Below are 14,020 nucleotides of genomic sequence, written 5' to 3' on the forward strand. Positions count from 1 at the left end.
AGCTGTAAGTCGAGAATGTTGAAGTATAAGATTTAATAGCTGCTAGCTGCTGTGAGTCTGATGCAATATATGGCTGATGCAATAAGGATGAATCAGCATAGCATGGGTATTGCCTTTTTTAAGACTAAGAAGGGATCCACAAAAGTTTTACCATTTGAAGAGGTGTTTATATAAGGCAGGCATTGGACAGAGGGTGTTCTCTCTCCTTGTGTCCTGTATCCATTGCAGAGTTCTCCGTGTAGAGTTAAGAAGATTGATTGCTTGTCAGATATTTGCTTATCACGTATATTTCTGTATATGTCTTGTATATAAACCACTGTTAAATGTCTAAGTCTCTGTGTGCTGTGTTTTGCTCCTGGGTTGTCTCATAATAGTAGTCACACTGCAAATGCTCTGACAGAGGACTACCTGTAATAGAAATCTTTCTCAAGTCTAACATCAGATCAATTTGAATTTCAGGGACGCAATATTTTTTCTCATAGAGCATCTTTAGATGTCATGCTAAAGTCAGCAGCTGCATCAAAGGTATTAAATATGTCTCTCCTGAAATGGGTAGCTCTCTTTTTCTCACTGCATTTGCACCATACGCAGAATGAAAACTCTGTCAAGCACATTGCAGATTATAAATTACATACCCACCACATGTCAGCCTAGTAGACTCAGAGAAGCAAGCTTGTTTGGCCAGTTTTTGATTTAGTGAGTGAAAAGAACATCAGCACTTTAGTTGAGCAAACTATGGATAAATTACCCCTAGGTTAAGTAAGGTGTTGTGGGAACCAATTTGGTTGCAAATATCTGCTGTTGTGTCTAAAGATTGGGTTTTGCCTGTGCTCTCTACTTTTGTTGCATTTAAATCTAGAGTTTTTAAGGTACTAAACAGTAGAACACTAGGTTCAGAGGTGGGCTGCACATACTTTAACAACCGGTTCGCCAAAAATGTGAGCACATGTGCATGTGCCCCCTTTCCTCTCCGGAGGAATTTCCTGGACGTGGCAGCCAGGTGAGTAGATCAGGTGAAACATGGAAAGCAACTGGGCTGCAAGGGCATGACGGGCGAGCCAAAATGAGGGATAAATAGGACGGGATAGCACCTGGGTGGGTGGGCGGGGCCAACCGATGGTTGTAACTATCGGTATGGGCGAGCCGGTCTGAACCGGCAGCAGTCCACCACTGACTAGGTCAGTGACGGCTAACCTATGGCACGCGTGTCACTCGTGACACGCCGAGGCACTGACTGACACGCCTGTTGGTGTGGGGAAAACCTGCACATTTAGAGGCTGCCTGTGCTCTGCTCCAATCCCTGCTCCCTGCTTGTTGCGTGGAGGCATGGTGTCACCGCTGCTGCAAGATCTTTGCAGCAGAGAACCAGTTTTAACCGCCAAAACTGCGGTTTGTCAGTTTCATTACCTCAGGAGCTACAGGAGTAAAGGAGATCCATGAGGTTCACAGCCCTGTAAGGTGGCCTTCCGATCCCCACATCCTGCACCTGCAGCCTGAGACCAGGGAGCGCAGTTTCACAGCCCTGTGTGATCACCCCAGCCCAGTCCGTCATAAACCAAATTATTGATATTTCTTGAAGTGACACATGACCCGAGGAAGGCTATACTTTTTCCCGATTTTCGACACACCAAGCTGAAAAGGTTAGCCATCACTGGACTAGGTTGTTATAAGAGCCCTTTTTAATGTTTTGAATATGAGCTGCTTCTACTGTGACGGGTTTTTATTATTTCGGTGTTCTTTCACTGTTCTATAAGCCTCCGATGGCTATCCAGAGGGCAAGTGGATGGCCATGAAAATTGAAGAAATGAACAAAAATACAAATGACAATCAATAAAGGAGAATATTTGTAGCTCAGGGTTGAAATGAGGGCTCCTTGGTGGTCTGTGAACTTGGTTATATTCTTACAGATGGTTCATTACCCAAACTAGGTAACATCATCACTAGCACTGAAGATGTTACCTAGTTTGGGTAATGAAACATCATCTGCAAGACAACAAGCAGGCTCAGAGAGCACCGAGGATCCCACAAAAGAAAATATTTTTTAAAACCTGAGTTGGTAAGTGACACCTCAGATTTCAAAGTGTGAAATTCTGGGTAGGTCTGACCAAGAACAGGCTTACTTCATAATTTCAAAGGGCATGTCCTGCCAACTGAACTCTAATTATTTCAGCATTTACTTTTCTCCATGTGTTAATCTTTGACCTTCTGCTGAATTTGCAGAAAACAATGGAAACTTATCTCAAATATTAATTTCAGTGTTGCAACCTTTTGTCAAATGCCTGCTTGGCCTGGGTGCTTAATATCACACAATGAATTCCATGAACCTGCAGTTGGATTAAGAACATCTTCTGATGTCATGCTAGGTCAGGGGCTTCATCAATATTCATTTTGTAGCTCTCATGGCATTTCGGCTATTTCCCCCCCCTCTGGGGTTATTTTTTTTTGGGGGGGGGGGAGGGCATTCATGTGTGTGTTTAACCATCCTAATTTAAAAAAAAAAACTGGCAATGCACCCTCACTCATGTGTAGGGAAGGATAAGAGGCAGAGTGATTTACATGTATTTAAATCACTGTTTTTGCCTCTTTAAATTCAATCCAAAGAAAATGGACTGATCTGGTCCACTCCAATACCATTGTTGCACCATTGGCAAAGCAGCTCCTGGGGACTAAACATTTTGAAAAAGTAAAATTGCAGCCCTTGGCTACAAGTGAGTGGTCCACCCTATTCATTTGAGGTGTGTAATAAGTCAACCTCTTAACAAGATTTTGATTTCAAATTCCAACTAGTGCTAGCCAAAAAATGATAGCGGCTTCAAGTATGAATGACATGCATAGCTTTAGCCAAGCCCATTCCCTGTTTAAAGAGCCAGATGGGGAAAGGGTGCCAGAGGTCTAGTTAACAGGACACTTGTCACCTTGCCATGTCGTTTGCACATGCCAGTAATGCAGTGGGTTATATTTCCAGCCGGCAGTCAGTTCATCTTATTGAAAGTTAGGGAAGTTGCCTGCTTACATCATCTCTGGGAAGCTCTCTTGGGACCTATCCTGGGAGTGGGATCTCTACAGAGCAAAAATAAAGACCAATGTGAGGTAGATGACTTATCGCAGCACCTTGGAGAGATGGCACCAGGCGTGGAAGAAGTTCTCTGCAGATACAAAATCTCCAAAGGCAAGTTTGCACCTCACATCAGACTATAATGGGATTGGAATATTTGCAGCATTGGCTGTTGGAAATATTATTTAGTAATCCACAAATTGAAAGTCTATGCACGTGTAATTTATGAATATGAAGAGATAATAATGTTTCAGATAAAACAAAGTCCAGGTGGGGCAAGTAGTGCAAAGTTTGAGGCTGTCTCCCTTGCATCTCCAGTGTAGCGTTTTCCTTTGTCCTGCCCATCTTCCCAGCATCTTCACTTCCCCCTATCCTCTCACCATCAACTGCAGATATCCCAGTTTAACTGGGATAACAATTAACTGGTTTAACAATTTCCACCAGCCCACCATAGAGCAACTTCTCATCACCATTGCTATATATACTAATACTCCATAATTCTTCCTGTCCTCCTCTCTTTTCTCTCAACTGCTATTGCAAAATCCCAGATGGCAGCAGTTGCCTCATCCACCCCTTCAATCTTTTCAGCAACTACCTTCACCGCTGCTGTTGTCATATTTTATTATGTCCTATCGTACTAATCTGCCCTGTCTTTCCAGGGCCTACCTCATGTCAGTCCCTGATCTTCCAGGCCAGTGGTGGGTTTCAATTTTTTTTACTACCGGTTCTCTGGGCGTGGCTTGGTGGGCGTGGCAGGCGAAGGATACTGTAAAATCTCCAGTCAGAGGTAGGATTTGCTGGTTCTCTGAACTACTCAAAATTTCCGCTACCGGTTCTCCAGAACTGGTCAGAACCTGCTGAATGCCACTTCTGTTCCAGGCTTTCTTTTTATATTACAACAGATTCTCTTCAGAAGAAAATAATTTGTAGTAGTAGATATCACAATGGTGACATTTCTAAAAAAAAATAGGAGGGGAGTTTTCATTTGTGCACAATGAAAAAAAAATCAAACTGTTTTCCATTGTGCACAAATGAAAAATCCCCTCCCATTTTTTTTTAGAAATGTCACCATTGTGATATCTACTACTGTACCTAAAACCAGATGTTCTGTACACAGAATGGTTTCTACATGGATTATTTTCTATACCTTTAATTGCAATGGTATTACTATGTGCCATCAAGTTATTGACTTTCAATGACCACATAGGTAGATCCATGAGCAAAGGTCTCATACTTTGTGTAAATTTTATAATATCTAAAAAGAACAACTATTGTTTCCAAATCACTTTATTTAAGGATTTTCCCATTGCATTTCAATTTAAATTCAGAAGTTACATGGTGGCTTGGAACAGTCTAAACTTTTAATAGAGTCTTCTGATTTTTAAAAAAATGCAATGCATACATTTATTTGTTTTATACACTACCTGCTATTTGCAAAAAAACAAAAACTAAAAAGAGATAATACAGTCAGTCAAATCAGTATTAAGTTTCTATTGAAAAAAAAGCCCATGAGCTACTAGGCCTCAAATGTTTGTTTGTTTGTTTGTTTGTCAAACATGTACAAGATAATAAGTATAAGTATGAACATAAACAAGACAATGGGAGTAAATACAGATAAATGGGACAGTAAGACAGGGATGGTAGGCACGCTGGTGCACTTATGCACGCCCTCTTTAAGGACCTCTTAAGAATGGGGTGTGAGGTTATCAATCAGTCCAAACCAAGGCAGAGTTTTCACTTTCTCCTTCTGGGGTAATATCAATCAAAAAGAAAGAAAGTCCAAATCTGTTTAAAATCTTATTACAATATATTCTAGTCTTCAAATCCTTAAGGCATCTGCTCCAACAAATCTTGGCATACAAATATTTTCTTCTTAATCCTCTCTCTTCCCACTCATCGCTTAAAACCAATTTCCACCTAAAAAAATAGGTTTCTTAATATCCAGTTATTTATTCCGTAGGAAAAGAGGAAAGCTATCCTTTCAGCACCTTCAAGCAGCCGCTTTTTCCTCTTCTGGCAGGTATTATTCAGAGAATCATACTTTTCAGGAATTTTATTAAATATGTCTTAGAGTCCTAGGAGCCAAGAAAAACTTTCTCCTCTCAATCACTTTCTCCACTTCCTCCTGCGCATTCTTACCCGGCTGCCAGCTTCTTTGTGGCGGCCATTACGGACCGCCGCTGCACCGTCCTGGGAAAAGGGAGTTCTGCCGGCCAGGGAGGGAGTCTGCAGCACCCCAAACCCTTCTCCGGATCCCCCTACTTCAGCTGCCCCTGCAGTGGCCTAGCTCCGTACCCGGCTGGGTCGGAGCCCCAAAAACGGCTAGCGCGGCAGGGATCGCGCAGCTTCGCAAATCCCTGCCGCTCGCGAAGCCGACAAACCGGAAGTCGCTTCGGGACTGTTTTATCTTTTTTATTTTCTTTTGAATATTCTGGTTGTTGTAAGAAGAAAGAAGGAGAAAAGAAAAGAAAAGATTTATAATGGCTCTTTCTGTTGAGGAACTAAGAAAAGAATATGAACAAGCAAAAAAAAATGGTAAAGATGGTGTGGAAGAAGCTTTCCTTTTCTTAGAAATGGCGCTTATTAATTATCAACAAAAATTACAACAGATGAAGACAGCAGAGGAACAAGAAAGAAAGGAAGGAGCCATCTTTAATGAATCTCAGAATTTGATCCAGAAAAAAGGAAGAGAGAAAGAAAAGAAGAGAAGAGAAAAGAAGAAAACTAAAGGATTTAAGGACTTAAGATCCAAAAAAACATTTAAGAAAGGGAAAAATAAAGTGCAAAACCAATATGATGATTGTAAACAAAGGGGAAAAGAAATACGACAGAGAAGGGAAGCCGGTAAGGCAGAGGCTAGAAGAAGGGGGGGTAGAAAGGTTTGTTGGGAAAAGAAAGAAAGGGAAAAGGGGAAAAAAGGAATTTTTTATGGATAATGGATAAAGTATAATTTTTTTTTTTTTAAAAAAAAGATTTTGCAAGGTACATAAGATGAGATGGTAGTATTGCAATGGTTTAAGAGTTGATAAGAGATTAAAATGTTAAAATGTTTAAAAATGATTGGCTTTAAAACTTAATAATAGGAGAGGTTTAGAATATTGTTTTAATTAAAGAGTTTAATAAAATTATGGTATTGATGTTATTATAAAATTTTTATTATAGTATTTCTTTTTAATATTTGGATTTATTGTCTAATTATGCACTTAATTGTGTTGGATGTATTAGTTAGATAGAATGTACCAAGCAAAATCTGATTGGGTATTAGATATTAAAGATTAATTTGATTAACTTAGGGGGGAGATAGAAAGGCATCATACTCTGATTAATGATTTCAGGAGAAACTGGTTTTCTTTTTTTTCATAAGGGATGAGACAAAGGGATGATAAAAAATGGACAAAAGATACAAATATAATGATTTAAACTAAGATGATTAATTAAGGTAGAAATAAGAAGTGTGAAATATGTGGAGAAGTTAATATAGAAGGTTTAGAATGGTAAATAAAATAAGTAATGATATGTAAGATGAGCATGAATATAATTGAAGTCCATGAAGAGAGAGATACCTGGGCCCAAGTTACTTTCCAAAAAGATTTTTTTTTATGTTTTGTGTGTTGTGTGTATATGTCTTTTTTGGGGGGAGAATTGGTAAAAACTTATAGAAATATAGAATGAGAATAATGGTAACTAAGTCAGAAAGAATCAGATGAAATAATAATAATGATATTGAATAAGAGTAAAGAGAAGTAAAGAGAAATTGAATAAGAGGTTTTGGTATATTATATGGAAATGGTTTAAAACAGAATCATAATTTATCTGACTTGTTAAATTTACAATGGAAAAAGGTTTAAACATGTAATGAATAATGATAATTCGTGTGTTTTAAAAATTAATAAAACTTGTTTTAAAAAAAAAAAAAAAGAAAAAAAAAAGAATGGGGTGTGAGATCCATGGTAGACAGTTGAAGGTTGAAGCTGTGAGGGGATGAGGCTGTAACAACGTAGTTGGATAGGGCATTCCAGGCATTGGTCACTCTGTTGCTGAAGTCTGCAATAGAGTTTGGACATCATATTCCATGGGATAGGCAGGTTTTAATACATTTTTGAAATATAAGGATGTTCCCGGCCACTGTACTTTGAAACGCAAAGTGTTGGCAGCACAGCACTGCAGAGTAGTCATGTTGTCAGGACTTCTTTCCAATCTTCCCCACTTCATGTGAGATGGGATCCCTCATTATACCTCCATAGAAAAATGCACATAGCAGGTCAAATCTTGGCAGGAGAAACTATCCAGTAGCTACCTGGAACTCTTCCATGTAGGACTTTAAAGATGATAACCGGTGGTTGGATTGGAGCAGGAAACAATGGCCAACCAGCACAGCAAATGTAACGTATGGTTTGTGTCAGTGTACACAGCTAAGGGTTGCCGCTTCTGAATTCTTTTCAAAGCCAACCTCATGAATTGCAGTAGCTTAAGCATGATGTGACAAGCACCATAGTCAGGGATTCATGATCCAAGCAGGCTTGCAGTTGGCACACCAGTTCAAACTGGACAAAGTCTTAAATGCAAGTCCTGTTTATGAAGGAATGTCATCTGACTGAACCCAGGAGGAGCTGATCTGCCCTTTGGAACATTTTGATGTCAGATTGGCCCTCGTCTTGCTGGCCTTTCAGAAGGGCCTGAAAACACAGCTTTGTCATCTGGCCAGGGATTCAGTCTTGTAGGTATGTAGCCTACAAAGTTGATGTATTTCTAAAAAAATTGAGTGTACTCTCCTGCAGATTATGTGTTTTAAATAGTTTTTATGGTTTTAATGATTTTTTTGGTTGGGTTTTTTGTTGTTGTATTGTTTTATCTTTTTAACTTTGTAAACAATTCAGAGTCATGTATGTGAGATGCGAGTGGCTAAATAAACGTATCCCAAAAGGGTCTATGGTCACTGTGTTCACTGGAGCCCTGTTGTGTAGTCCTGCTCCTTTAGGGAAAGAGTAACTCCCCCCCCCCAAGGTGCTTAGACTCAAGCCAAGACAGTCAGTAATTCCATCTCGCTTGTTTGATGAACCAGTTTCTCAGTCTCTGTCTCCCACCCAGCATGTGGTGCCTTGGCCAACATGGAGATGACCTCCACCTGAGGTTTCACTGTTGATGTTAAATAACATGGAGGAGAGGACCAAATGCGACAGTATCCCACAATGGAGTAACTATAAATGGAGTAACTATAATGGAGTAATGGAGTAACTATAAATCTGAGCATTAGATATAGACATAGAAATACATTAACTGAAGGCATGGTACTATTCTCGAATATGAATAGTTTGATTTTCATTTAAAACTAATCTGGATGGGTGTTCTCCCCTTACACTAAGCCACAGTGTAGTTTATTTATTTGGGTGTATTTGTTTTTCTAACCTACTTATCCACTGCTTCTGTCTGCAGGAATCCTGGGTGATTTACAGAAATAGCATAAGAATATATATACATTTTACATTTTTATTTTGACAAAAATATAACAAGTAATATTTAATAAAAGGTTACCAAGCACACATAATATGCTGACATAAATACATACAGTGTGTGTGCCAATACAGGTAGTCCTTGGTTTTCAACTGCTGTGTTTAGCAACTTTAGTTAGGACAGCACTGAAAAAGTAATCTTATGTACGGTCCTCACATTTATGACTGCCACATGACTGAGATTTGGGAACTTTGCAACCAGTGGCTGATTATGAACTTTGCAGCTTCCTGTGGTCACATGATCTCTATTTGCACATTTCACAGCCAACATTCTGACAAGCAAAGTCAGTGGAGAAGCCAGCAGTAAAATTGCAATTGCAGGCAAGTAATGTCTCACCCAGGGAACTTAGCAATGGAATTGGTGATCCCAATTTCGGTTGCTAAGTGAGGATTACTTGTATAAACACACATCTGTAGCTGTACAATCAGTCCCGAAAGGTCTTCTGGAATAACAAGTTTTTATTAACTTCTGGTAGGCCATGACAATAGAGGCTGTGATCTGGATCATCCTTGGGGTGAAGCTGCTCCATAAAACGGGAACCGCCACTCAGAATATCTCCCTTTAGCCCCCCCCCCCCAGCACACCTTTGGCAGGTGGGGTCTTTAAGAGGTATTCTGCCACCTAGGCAGAGATTATTTTGGATGATGGTCTTAGATATCCAGGCCCTGAGCCATATAAAACTATAGGTAACAATCTACACCTTGAAATACATCCAGAAACACACTGGCACCAGGTGCTGCTCCTGCTGTTGTGATGAAACATGGCAGTGCAGGTAGTCCTCAATTTATAACCATTTAGCAATGAGCCGCAACAAAAAGTGACTTATGACCGTTTTTCACACGACCTTTGCCACATCCCTAGGATCACATGATCAACATTCAGATGTTCCGCAACTGGTTCATATTTCTGACGATTGCTGTGTCCTAGGACCAGGTGATCACCTCTTGCGATCTTCTGAGAAGCGAAGTCAGTCGGGAACCCTGATTCACTTAACAAGAGGGTTACTAATTTAACAATTGCAGCGATTCACTTAACAACTGTGGCAAGAAAGGTTGTAAAATGGGGTGAAACTCGCTAAACAAATGTCAGCCTGAAATGACCAGTTTTCACTCTTAACAACCGTTGGGTTGCAACCCTCTTGGTCAAGTGATCCAACTTTGGGCACCTGGCAAACTGTATTTACGACAGCCGTACTGCCTTAGGGTCATGCGATCTTGCATCTGTTGTAACCTTCCCAGCCCACCTCCAAGAAACCACATCAACGTGGGAAGCAGATTCGCTTAACCACCCCACGATTCACTTAACAACTGTGGTTTTAAAAAAAGGTCGTAAAGTGGGACAGAGCTCTCTTTAACAACTGCCTTTCCTGGCAACAGAAACGTTGGCTCAAATGTGGTCGTAAGTCGAGGACGACCTGGTCGTCAGGACTTGACGAGCGCCGACCCGCTTAGCGCCCAGAGGAGGTTCCCTCCCCCCCCCTCACAAATCCTTCGAAGGAGAGGATCCAAGGAAACGGCGCCTCACGCGGCTGCCTCTCCATCCCTCGAAGCGCCTAGAAGGACTTGCGCAAACCCTCCACCCCCCCCCGCAGCACTTCCGCGATGGGTGCACCTTCAAATCGCAGACCCTTTTTTTGAGGGGGGGGCAAAGACCCAACTTTGCTTGCCAGCGGGGGTTGAGGAGACGGGAGCGCGAGCCGTTCCCGCCCCCGTGAGCCGCCAGGGGAAAAAAAAAAAGAGAGATGAAAGGCTCGGAGGTGGTCGGGGAGGCGGGTCCAGCTATGCAAATGAGAGAGGGCTCGCGCTCGGAAGAACGCTGCCAGGCAGGAGCCGGTTTGTAAGTCGCTTCAAGTCGAGGTGGAGCCGATGTCCGCCGACGAGGGTTAACAGGCGGTTTCGGAGCGCGGGAAGCGAGTCCCTCATCATCATCACCACCATCATCGCCATCACCTCAGAATCGTCGGGTTGCCTTCAGTCTAGAACGCCCCTCGGTATTGTGACAGGGACAGTTCCCCGCGGGGAATATGGCGAGTGTCAGAAATGGAATCGCAGGCAGAGGTGGCGGCGGCGGCGGCGGCGAGGAGGTAAGCCGCTCGGGGGAAGGAAGGGTCGGTTGAGTTTGGCGGGATATTTGGGGGGAGAGAGAGAGAGAGAGAGAGAGAGAGAGAACCGGCCACCGGGCGTCGCGTGCTGAGGCGCGTGAAGCGCTTCTCCAGCCCTGAGTGATACCCGCACGGGGATAGAGTCGTGTGTGTGCGCGCGCGCGCGCGAGAGAGAGAAAGAGATGTTACGTTATTCCCCTATCGGGAATAGCTCAGGCTCCTTTTCCCCCCGAGTAGGTCGTCGCGCCGATGGGCCTCCTGTCTGATGTGGGGCCAGAGGCGGATGGAGGGGGAGGGCGGCAGGCCTGGAGCGCTTTCCTCCTTTCGGTGACGGAGCAAGCGCCTGGCTGGCTTCCTGTGGTATCCAACAGGTGCTGCTGGCTTTCAGGAAGAGGGGATGGGGTGTATGGGGTGTGTGTGTTCTTGGTCCTGTTTAAACCAATTTGATAGGTTTCTGCTGTCGGGTGTCATTTGAGAAATTGGGATTTTAACAGCACATCTGTGTCAGCTGGGTTAACCCCCCTCCTCCTACAAAGAAACACTCACACACTCACACACACACACACACAGAGTATTTACAGGTACTCCTCAACTTACAACAGTTCACTTGGTGACCATTCAAAGTTGCTCCGGCGCCTGAAAAAAAGTGACTTATGACCGTTTTCGGACGTACGACCTTTGCAACATCCCCATGGTCACGTGACCAACATCCAGATGCTCGGCAACTGGTTCATATTTCTGACGATTGCTGTGACCTAGGATCAGGTGAGCCACCTTTTGCCATCTTCTGACAGGCAAAGTCAATCGGGAACCCAGATTCGCTCAACAGCCGGGCTACTAATTTAACAACTGCAGGGATTCACTTCACGACTGTGGCAAGAAAGGTCGTAAAAATGGGGCCAAACTCACTTAACAAATGTCTCGCTTAACAATGGAAATTTTGGGCTCAATTGTGGTCATAAGTTGAGGATTACCTGTACTTGTATGAATAAGATAGTTGTGCTGAATTCTTGACAGGTCCTTTTAAGTTACAGAGATAACTGATAAGCACACACATCCTTTGCTCATATATTTTATGAAAAGCAGTTCACTTTCTTCTTATCCTGGCCCTGTTTGATCTGTTCAGCAAACATAATAGTATTGGAATCAAGAAAAAAAAAAAGAATCCTTCCTTACAAGTAAGTTTTAACGTTGGTTGTATATATTGAAAGCAGGTCACTGTTATTCATAGTGCAAAATACCTGGAAAATTGGAGCGGTAATATTTGATGTGAAGTGCTACACTCCAACAATAAATCAAACACAATATCTCTACTACCTTGCAAATTGCTAGTTCAGTTAGCACTTTCTGTGCTTATACAGCTGGTCCTCGACTTACAGTCACAACTGAGCCCAAAATTTCCATTGTTGAGTAAGATAAATGAATTTTATCCCATCTGATGACCTTTCTTGCCATAGCTGTTAAGTGAATACTGCAGTTATGTTAGTAACACAGTTATTAAGTGAATATGGCTTCCCCATTGATTTTGCTTGTCAAAAGCTCATAAAAGGCAATCACATGACCCCAGGAGCCGTCATAAATACATGCCAGTTGCCAAGCATCCAAATGTGAATCATGTGATAATGTGGATGTTGCAAAGGTCATAAGTCATTTTTTTAGTGCTGTTATAATTTTGAACAATCACTAAACGAATGGTTGTGAGTCAAGGACTACCTGTACTGTTTTATACTGGAGTCATGTTGTTTGAAAACTACCTGTAATGCCCTTTTTTAGGGGGGCATAATGTATTTCCTCAGAGAAACAGGATTGGAACATTCACCATCCTGTAGAAAAGCTGTTCATGTTTCAACCCAGTTATATATCCTGTAATAATGATTTACTGATACATATATGCATAATGATCTACAGAAATAAATCATCTGATATACATACACATAATGATTTATAGCATAGGCGTTCTATCTTTTGGCTTGCTTTGTCTGCATTGAGTGAAGAGGAATTGCCTTGGACTGCATATAAAATATATAATATAGTTAATGTATATAAATCACATAAATTACAAATTTACAATCTTGTGGGGCTGCATTACTAGCAGTCCAGGGCAACATGTGGCCTGTGAGCTGCAGGTTCTGCATACCTGACCCACAACCAGAAAATAACAAGAAATGGAATAGCTCTTTTATATGTTTTGTAAAACAATCCAGATGTTTTGTTCATTTTGAGGAAAATTGGGCAAACATTATAACAAACAGCCCTTACTCTTTGACTAGAGTTCAAGGGTGACTTTTTGTTTTAAATGCTGATGGCCATTTTATGGAAATGTTCAGGGTTCACTTTTATTTTTACCCATTTTTTTTAAGATGGATGTTATTTTGACTGGTTTTGAAAATAACTATGCATAGAAAAATTATTCTTAGAGGAAGTGTATTGTATTAGACAAAGCTAATAGTGTTGATACATCATTTGAGAATATAAAGAGGGCAAACAGAACTGTTTATAAATGTATTGGTTTTTCTGGAAAATGTAACTTGTTCTATACCATATTCTCTCAGAAACAACATAAACCTCATTTCATCTGGTGTCATCTGTAGACAAATTTACGAGCCTATAGTTTTGTGTGCCTTAATAGAAGCTTTTGAGCTTTGAGTCTTAATTCTACTTTTCCATCTCTCTATGGGAACCAGTTTGGTGTAATGATTAAGGTGTTGGCCTAGAAATCAGGAGACTGCAAGTTCTAATCCTGCCTTAAGTATGAAAGCGGACTGGCTGACTTTGGATTAGTCACTCTCTCTCAGCCAAACCTTCCTGATAGGATTGTTGTTGTTGGGAAAAAAAGAGGAAGGACTATTATGTATCACTAAATGTCTATGGAGATTCTCAGTCATCTAGGTCATGGTTGTCCCAAAGGTGCTTTTTCAAGAGGCAACTGGACTTTCTGGTTTTTCTTTGAAAATGTTTTGCTTCTCATCCAAGAAGCTTCTTCTTTCACTTCTCATGCAAGAAGCTTCTTGAATGAGAAGCAAAACATCTTCAAAGAAAAACCAGAAAGTCTAATTGCCTCTTGAAAAAGCACCTTTGGGACAACTATTATGTATGTTCATCAGCTTGAGTTACTTATGAAATAATAAAGGTATGATAAAAATCAAATACAGCTAGGGTAAGTAATAATGAAACTGGAATCTGTGTTAATTTAGTTTGTGGAGGGATGTAGTGAGGGTGTTCTAAAACACAGTTTAAGCAGGGGAATAAAATTCTCAAAAAAAAATTCTAAAAGAATTGGTGAAGGGAAATTTTAAGTTAATATTTTCAGCTATCTAAGCTATGTGTTAACAGAGATACTAATTCCAAAGTTT

The 14,020-nt window shown here is 41.2% G+C and overlaps 1 protein-coding gene across 1 annotated transcript in view; it reads left to right on the top strand.

Annotated features, from left to right (window-relative positions):
• Window positions 1-10,348: 10,348 nt before the first annotated feature.
• Window positions 10,349-14,020, top strand: part of TTC39B (tetratricopeptide repeat domain 39B) — a 78,151-nt gene continuing 74,479 nt past the window's right edge. The window contains exon 1 of the mRNA XM_087957664.1: window positions 10,349-10,649. Coding sequence (XP_087813790.1) covers window positions 10,590-10,649 — 60 coding nt within the window. The 5' untranslated portion in view covers window positions 10,349-10,589. The remainder of the gene's footprint in view (window positions 10,650-14,020) is intronic.

The sequence above is a fragment of the Notechis scutatus genome, chromosome 2, assembly GCF_049901735.1.
Source record: "Notechis scutatus isolate UNSWTSFEM ecotype Mainland chromosome 2, rNotScu1.2, whole genome shotgun sequence".
NCBI lineage: Eukaryota > Metazoa > Chordata > Lepidosauria > Squamata > Elapidae > Notechis > Notechis scutatus.